The sequence below is a fragment of the Salvelinus sp. IW2-2015 genome, linkage group LG6.2 (genome assembly GCF_002910315.2).
Source record: "Salvelinus sp. IW2-2015 linkage group LG6.2, ASM291031v2, whole genome shotgun sequence".
Lineage (NCBI taxonomy): Eukaryota > Metazoa > Chordata > Actinopteri > Salmoniformes > Salmonidae > Salvelinus > Salvelinus sp. IW2-2015.
The window spans coordinates 23,389,839-23,398,241 of NC_036846.1; the positions used below are offsets into that span (position 1 = coordinate 23,389,839).

The 8,403-nt window shown below is 43.8% G+C and overlaps 1 protein-coding gene across 1 annotated transcript in view; it reads left to right on the top strand.

Moving 5' to 3' along the window:
- LOC111965587 (gamma-aminobutyric acid receptor subunit beta-2-like) overlaps nucleotides 1-8,403 on the top strand; it is a 51,593-nt gene that overhangs the window by 27,142 nt on the left and 16,048 nt on the right. The window contains exons 2-5 of the mRNA XM_070444165.1: nucleotides 1,139-1,276; nucleotides 1,511-1,663; nucleotides 7,242-7,486; nucleotides 7,829-7,969. Coding sequence (XP_070300266.1) covers nucleotides 1,139-1,276; nucleotides 1,511-1,663; nucleotides 7,242-7,486; nucleotides 7,829-7,969 — 677 coding nt within the window. The remainder of the gene's footprint in view (nucleotides 1-1,138; nucleotides 1,277-1,510; nucleotides 1,664-7,241; nucleotides 7,487-7,828; nucleotides 7,970-8,403) is intronic.

Below are 8,403 nucleotides of genomic sequence, written 5' to 3' on the forward strand. Positions count from 1 at the left end.
GGTATCAAAACAGAAGATTATCGTCACCACAGAAGAGTCCTATCACAACTAGACGGCGTTATCGCACAACAGAAGATTATCACAAAAAAGGCTTATCACAACAGAAAGGCTGTATAAAACAGACAAGGAGTAGTACTCATAGAAGTTATCACAACAGAAACACGGTATCACAACAGTAAGAGTTTGCAGAAGGGTTATCAACAGAGATTCGAAACAGGTTAGTCACAACCAAATAGGTTCATCACTAAACATGAAGAGGAAGTATCACAAACAGAAGTGTATCACTACAGAAGAGGTAATTCAACAACAGAAGGATTATCACACAAGTTATCCACAGTAAGGGTTATCACAACAGACAGATAGTTATTCCAGACATCACAGAAGTGGTTATCAAAACAGAAGGTTATCACAACAGAAGGGTCTATCACAACAACAGAAGAGTTATCACACAGAAGGGTTATCACAACCCAAGATGTATCCCACAACTAAGAAGAGCCTTCATTCACAAACCAGAAAAGAGTGACAACAGAGATCTTCAGCCCCCCAAGTTGCAGCATGAACAGGTGTGTTCTTTATTCCGTCCCCCTAAATGTCCATCTGTAATCTCCATCCTCGTAAGAATTGTATGTAAGTTATCACAACAGAAGGGTTATCACAACAGAAGGGTTATCACAACAGAAGAGTTATCACAACAGAAGGGTTATCAAAACAGAAGGGTTATCACAACAGAAGGGTTATCACAACAGAAGAGTTATCACAACAGAAGGGTTATCACAACAGAAGAGTTATCACAACAGAAGAGTTATCACAACAGAAGGTGAACAGAGGATCTACCCAGTTAGCTGACAGTTCTTGGTCCCCTGAAATGTCCTCTGTAATCTCCATCTCTAATTGTATGTATTATTAAACCTACCATTATGTTCTCTAGTAGCATTTGACAAACCAGAATATAAATAATGTAAATAGTAAGCATTACAGGACCAAGAATAGAACCTTTGAGTAAAAACAGATGTCAGCTCAACATGTGCGAGAGCCTCATTTCCCTGTCTTTTGACATTGACCATAGCTCCCATTTTGGCCCACTAGGTTAGTTTGGTATGTATTCTAAGACTCTAGTACCTGTGTTTGTCCCCTGCAGATGGCTATACCACTGATGACATTGAGTTCTACTGGCGAGGGGGAGATGGAGCCGTGTCTGGGGTGGAGAGAATAGAACTGCCTCAGTTCTCCATCGTGGACTACAAACTGGTCTCCAAGAACGTGGTCTTCTCTACAGGTACACAGTGGGGGCCATTTTGATACAGTATACCTATGTATATCTATGGTTATACTGTCGATTTTCAGGAGTTGATACACAGATATTCTGTATATTACCTTTCTATGCTTTAGAGTTCTGATTCCCTCCACTTCAGGTCATTATTGTACAATACTATGTATTCTCAATGGTTTACCTGGTTAAATAAAGCAAAATAAAAAATAAATACAGTTCTGTCTSTATTCCTCCATGCAGGTTCCTACCCCCGCCTGTCACTGAGCTTCAAGCTAAAGAGGAACATCGGCTACTTTATCCTCCAGACCTACATGCCCTCGATCCTGATCACCATCCTGTCTTGGGTCTCCTTCTGGATCAACTATGATGCCTCCGCTGCCAGAGTGGCCCTGGGTAAGATTGCCCAACGATCGATCAATAAAGCCATCGAGATTCATCAGTCAATCAAATCAATACAATTAAACTTATACAGTATAGCCATATTTACAAACATTGGTGTCATAGCGTTCRCATTGTTTTGAAATGTCATGTAAAATAGGCATTGTTGTTCATGGGTGACATATAAAAGAAAGAAACGGAGCATTATTATTCTGCCCTAAACCAGATACGATAGTAATTACATATACTCCTTGCACCTTGATCGTATTGCTATCTAATGACAATTATATAAGTACTGTGAAGGATTTGTGAAACCAGGGTTATTAGCCAGGATAAGGTTAAAATTAATGCCTTAGTCCACTGACCTGTGTCAGGTGATTGTCAGGTGATTGTCAGGTGGAACTGGATCCTGTTTGCTGTTTTTTCTGATGAGCTTTTCTCTTATGCTGGTTGATTGGCTGGCTAGTTGGTTGGCTGTCTGGTTAATTGGCTGGCTAGTTGGTTGGCTGTCTGGTTAATTGGCTGGCTGGCTGGTTGACTTGCTCTGTCTGTCTGTCTTTCTGATGTGTAAACCATGATGCCTAAATATTCACCTGACTGGTTTATCTATYCCCGATGTCCAGATTTAAATAGCTGAATATATCYCCGATGTCCAGGTTTAAATAGCTGAATATATCCCCGATGTCCAGATTTAAATAGCTGAATATATCCCCGATGTCCAGGTTTCATATAGCCCTGTCCTGAACATGAGCCCTGTCCTGAACATGAGCCCAGTCCTGAACATGAGCCCAGTCCTGAACATGAGCCATCCCTGAACATGAGCCTGTCCTGAACATGAGCCCAGTCCTGCACATGAGCCCAGTCCTGAACATGAGCCAGTCCTAGACATGAGCCCTGTCCTGAACATGAGCCTGTCCTGACATGACCGCCAGTCCTGAACATGAGCCTGTCCTGAACATGGTACCTCTGACATGAGCCAGTCTGAACATGGAGCCTGTCCTGACATGAGCCAGTCTGCAAATGAGCCAGTCCTGAACATGAGCAGTCCTGACATGGCCTGTCTGAACAGAGCCTGTCCTGAACATGAGCCAGTCTGAACATGAGCTGTCCTGAACATGAGCGACTCTGAACATGAGCCCGTCCTGAAACATTGAGCCCAGTCCTGGAATGAGCCCTGTCTGAACATGAGCCCTGTCCTGAACATGAGCCCTGTCCTGAAATGAGCCCAGTCCTGCAACATGAGCCCAGTCCTGAACATGAGCCCAGTCCTGAACATGAGCCCTGTCCTGAACATGAGCCCTGTCCTGAACATGAGCCAGTCCTGAACATGAGCCCTGTCCTGAACATGAGCCCTGTCCTGAATGAGCTGTCCTGAACATGAGCCCTGTCCTGAACATGAGCCCTGTCCTGAACATGAGCCCGTCCTGGCTCGAACATGAGCCCTGTCCTGAACATGAGCCCTGTCCTGAACATGAGCCTGTCCTGAACATGAGCTTACTGAGCCTGTCTGAACATGAGCCTGTTGAACATGAGCTCTTGAACATGAGCCTGTCTGAATGAGCCCTGTCCTGAACATGAGCCTAGTCCTGAAACATGATCCAGTCTTGAACATGAGCCTGTCTGAACATGAGCCCAGTCCTGTCTGAACATGAGCCTGTCTGAACTGCCCTGTACTGACATGAGCCCTGTCTGAACTGAGCTAGCTGAAATGACCAGTTTGAACATGAGCCTGGTGAACATGAGCCCTGTCCTGAACATGAGCCCTGTCCTGAACAGAGCCCTGTCCTGAATATGAGCCCAGTCCTGAACATGAGCCCTGTGTATGTTTTAATTCTAGCTACAATGGTATCAGAGGCCATGGAGAAAGCAGCATGTACAGGCGTAGTTAGCTGTGTGACTGCGTGGCGATGGATGGAAGAGTTACGTATAATATCTATGAATCTGACCAAATGCAGATTATAAGCAGAAATCTAACGTATCGAACACAATGGGTATATAACGTAGAAATGTAACGTATCGAACACAATGGGTGTATTGGCCTAATAACAAAGATGACTAATTATCAAACACAATGGGTGTATTGGGCCTAATAACACAGGTGAATCGTGCTGTGACTAATACCAGGGCTGCATCCCAAATTACACCCATTCCTATATAGTGCACTACCATAGGGCTCTGGTAAAAAAAAGTAGTGCACTACCCATAGGGCTCTGGTAAAAAAAGTAGTGCACTACCCATAGGGCTCTGGTAAAAAAAAGTAGTGCACTACTGCTTTGTAGGGAATAAGGTGTTAAAGGGGGTATCACACTGGGCTGCTTCTTTTGTCTACAGACGCATATATGATATATATATGATGGCGCCGGAGGAGATGTCTTCCGTTTTACGGGCTCCTAACCAATTGTGCTTTTGTGCGTGTTTTTTCACGATATTTGTAACTTATTTTTTACATATTGTTTTTCTGCCACCATCTCTTATGACTGAAAAKAGCCTCTGGATATCAGGACAGCCATTACTCACCTCGTACTGGACAAAACATTTTCTTTAACGAGTCAAGGATTTACTTCAGAAACCGGACAAGGCCCGAATCCCCGTCATTCGCATGAAGAAGAGACAGAGATATTGGGGACGTAGGTCGGGGTGCCTTTGTAAGGATCCAACGACGAGTGAGTAATCCCCCTCTAGTCCTATTAGCCAACGTGCAATCATTGGATAACAAAATGGATGAGCTCCTATCAAGACTATCCTACCAATGGGACATTAAAAACGGTCATATTTTATGTTTCACTGAGTCGTGGCTGAATGACTACATGGATAACATACAGCTGGCTGGGTTTTTGCTCCATCGGCAAGACAGTACAGCTGCCTCCAGTAAGATAAGGGGTGGTGGTCTGTGTCTATTTGTAAATAACAGCTGGTGCAAGAAATCTAATATTAAGGAAGTCTCAAGGTTTTCCTCACCTGAGGTAAAGTATCTCATGATAAGCTGTAGACTACACTATTTACCAAGAGAGTTGAAATCTATATTTTTCGTAGCTATGAAATTTATCACCACAACCGATGCTGGCGCTAAGACAACGAGCGAGCTGTATAAGGCCATAAACAAACAAGAAAATGCTCATCCAGAGGTGGCGCTCCTAGTGGCCRGGGACTTTAATGCAGGGAAACTGAAATCCGTTTTGCCTAGTTTCTACCAGCATGTTAAATGTGCAACCAGAGGGAAAAAAATTCTAAACAAACTTGACTCCACACACATAGACACGTACAAAGCTCTCCCTCACTCTCAATTTGGCAAATCTGACCACAATTCTATCCTCCTGATTCCTGCTTACAAGCAAATAACTAAAGCAGGAAGGACCAGTCAATAAGGAAGTGGTCAGATGACACAGACCCTAAGCTACAGGACTGTTTAGCACAGACTGGAATATATTTCGGGATTTTTCCGATGGCATTGAGGAGTACACCACATCAGTCACTGGCTTCATCAATAAGTGCCTCAATGATGTCATACCTCAACCAGAAGCCATGGATTACAGGCAACATCCACACTGAGCTAAAGGGTAGAGCTGCCACTTTCAATTAGCGGGACTCAAACCCAGAAACTTATAACAAATCCCACTATGCCCTCTGACGAACCATCAAACAGGAAAAGCGTCAATACAGGACTAAGATTGAATCCTACTACACCGGCTCCGACACTCGTCGGATGAGGCAGGGCTTGCAAACTATTATGGACTACAAAGGGAAGCACAGCCTTGAGCTGTCCAGTGACACGAGCCTACCAGACGAGCTAAATGCCTCGCTTCGAGGCAAGCAACACTGAAGCAYGCATGAGAGMACCAGCTGTTCCAGACGACTGTGTGATCACGCTCTCCATAGCCGATGTGAGTAAGACCTTTAAACAGGTCAACATTCACATGGCCACGGAACAGAAGGATTACCAGGACGTGTACTGTACTCTGATCATGCGCTGACCAACTGGCAAGTGTCTTCACTGACATTTTCAACCTGTCCCTGACCAAGTCTGTAATACCTACATGTTTCAAGCAGACCACCATAGTCCCTGTTCCCAAGGAAGCGAAGGTAACCTGCCTAAATGATTACCGCCCCGTAGCACTCACGTCTGKAGCCATGAAGTGCTTTGAAAGGCTGGTCATGGCTCACATCAACAGCATCCTCCCAGATACCCTAGACCCACTCCAATTTGCATACTGCCCCAACAGATCCACAGATGATGCAATCTCTATTGCACTCCACACTGCCCTTTCCCACCTGGACAAAAGGAACACCTACGTATGTGAGAACGCTATTCATTGACTACAGCTTATCGTTCAACACGTACGGTATACTGCACTTGTTCGGCGCATGTGACAAATAACATTTTTGATTTGATTTGATTTGATTCCTGAACCCTTTGGTTGGTCCCCTGGAATTTGGACAGAGACTCAACACTCACATACACCTACACACGCACGCAAGCACACACACATGAACGCATACACACACACATACACTTACAGTACATGAATGAACACACACAAACATACCCCCACACGTGTGCCCATACACAGCTAGGCGGAAGTGTCATGTAGATGTTGGGGAATGAGGAACCATCTGTCCGTATGGATTCATTAGGTCWGGAGAATGAGGAACCATCTGTCCGTATGGATTCATTAGGTCTGGAGAATGAGGAACCATCTGTCCGTATCGGTTCATTAGGTCTGGAGAATGAGGACATCATCTGTCCGTATAGATTCATTAGGTCTGTAGAATGAGGAATCATCTGTCCGTATGGATTCATTAGGTCTGTAGAATGAGGAATCATCTGTCGTATAGGATCATTAGGTCTGTAGAATGAGGAACCATCTGTCCGTATGGATTCATTAGGTCTGTAGAATGAGGAATCATCTGTCCGTATAGGATCATTAGGTCTGTAGAATGAGGACCATCTGTCCGTATGGTTCATTAGGTCTGTAGAATGAGGAATCATCTGTCCGTAATGGATCATTAGGTCTGTAGAATGAGGAATCATCTGTCCGTATGGGTTCATTAGGTCTGTAGAATGAGGAATCATCTGTCCGTATAGGATCATTAGGTCTGTAGAATGAGGATCTATATGTCCGTRTAGGTTCATTAGGTCTGTAAAGGTGCCAAACTACTACACTACTATGGACTTGTTTACTCCTCACATCCCTGTTGGCTGTTTCCCGACCCTGTACCAGGAGGACACAGGATTATTCTGGTTCTTTATCACATACAGAATCAGATCTAAACTGAAGCTGATTTCATCTCCTTTGAATACACACACCTGACACCCATTTCACGTTTAGGGTATTTTGATTCGATTGAAAGCACAATTGCTTTTAAACAATAATGAAGAACTGTTTATATTCTGGGCAGCAGATGAGGACAGTAAACGTTGAAAACACTAGTTTGGTGATTAGTCATTTTAATTGTTTGTTTACGACTAAATTCTCTTTCCAATGATCTCCGGTGTTTTTTGATAACTATTATAAAGCTGATAGGCTCTGAATTACTTGTTTATAACATTATTTTGGTGAATGCTGTGATTGTAAAGGTCAAATGTGATCTCCAGGTATCACTACGGTGTTGACCATGACCACCATCAACACCCATCTGAGAGAGACTCTTCCTAAGATACCTTACGTCAAGGCCATAGACATGTACCTGATGGGCTGCTTTGTGTTCGTCTTCCTGGCCCTGCTGGAGTACGCCTTCGTCAATTACATCTTCTTTGGACGTGGGCCCCAGAGGCAGAAGAGGGCCGCCGAGAAACTAGCCGTCGCCAACAACGAGAAACTCCGACCCGACCCCAATAAGGTAGGTGTCTCTGGATAGGAAGGGAGTAGGGACAGATGGTTCTAGAGAGGTTGTGTTGATGGTGTAATGTGGTGTCGGATGCAGTAGGAGAACACAGGCTATTCTTTCTCTCAAGGTCAATGTGATGCTTCTGTGATCAACTGTTGACTTGATGTCCTTTACCAGGGTTCTCTCTGCACWAGGGCTCTACTACACCTCCATGTCCCATTGGTGTATCCATGTGTATCTATCAACCACAGTTCAATGAAAATACATCTTTATTAGTTAGACCAGGATTTGACAACATCTGACAGCAAGCTGCGATTTCTCCATGGTAACAGTGCTGATTTTGTATGCTTGCAGTGGATGGTGGGAAATGTAGTTCAGAGAGATGATGCTCTGTATGCCAGAATGAAACAGAGGGAAATTGACGCGTATGACACGATGTGGGATCCCATCTTTGTGGACGATGCCGCATTAGGACTAGGCGAGCAAAGAAATAAGGTACTGGAAGGTTTTGAAAGTCAAAACTTTAACAAATGTCATCAATCTGAATCAACTCCCCCGATCAGAGGAAAATACTGTAGTATTTTTGTGCATTTCTTTAATTTTATTCTATAGATTTTTAAAGGCAACTTTAATCATCACTTCCCACCATTGTGTTTTTTTTCCCTTCTCTTGATTTGCTCTTCATGCATTTTCCTGACAAACACGTCATAGTAGTGGTTGAATAAATTACAGCATAGTTTCGATCTGCGTTCCAAATGGCACCATATTCTCTATTTAGTGCACTACTTTTGACCAGGGCCAATATAGGGAATAGGGTGCCATCTGGTACAGAGTCTACTTCTCAGTGAAGATATTATATACCTTTAATTGATGGGAAACCTATAAAATGGGGAGACAGGAAATGCTGGTTGTAATTACAAGCTATTCCA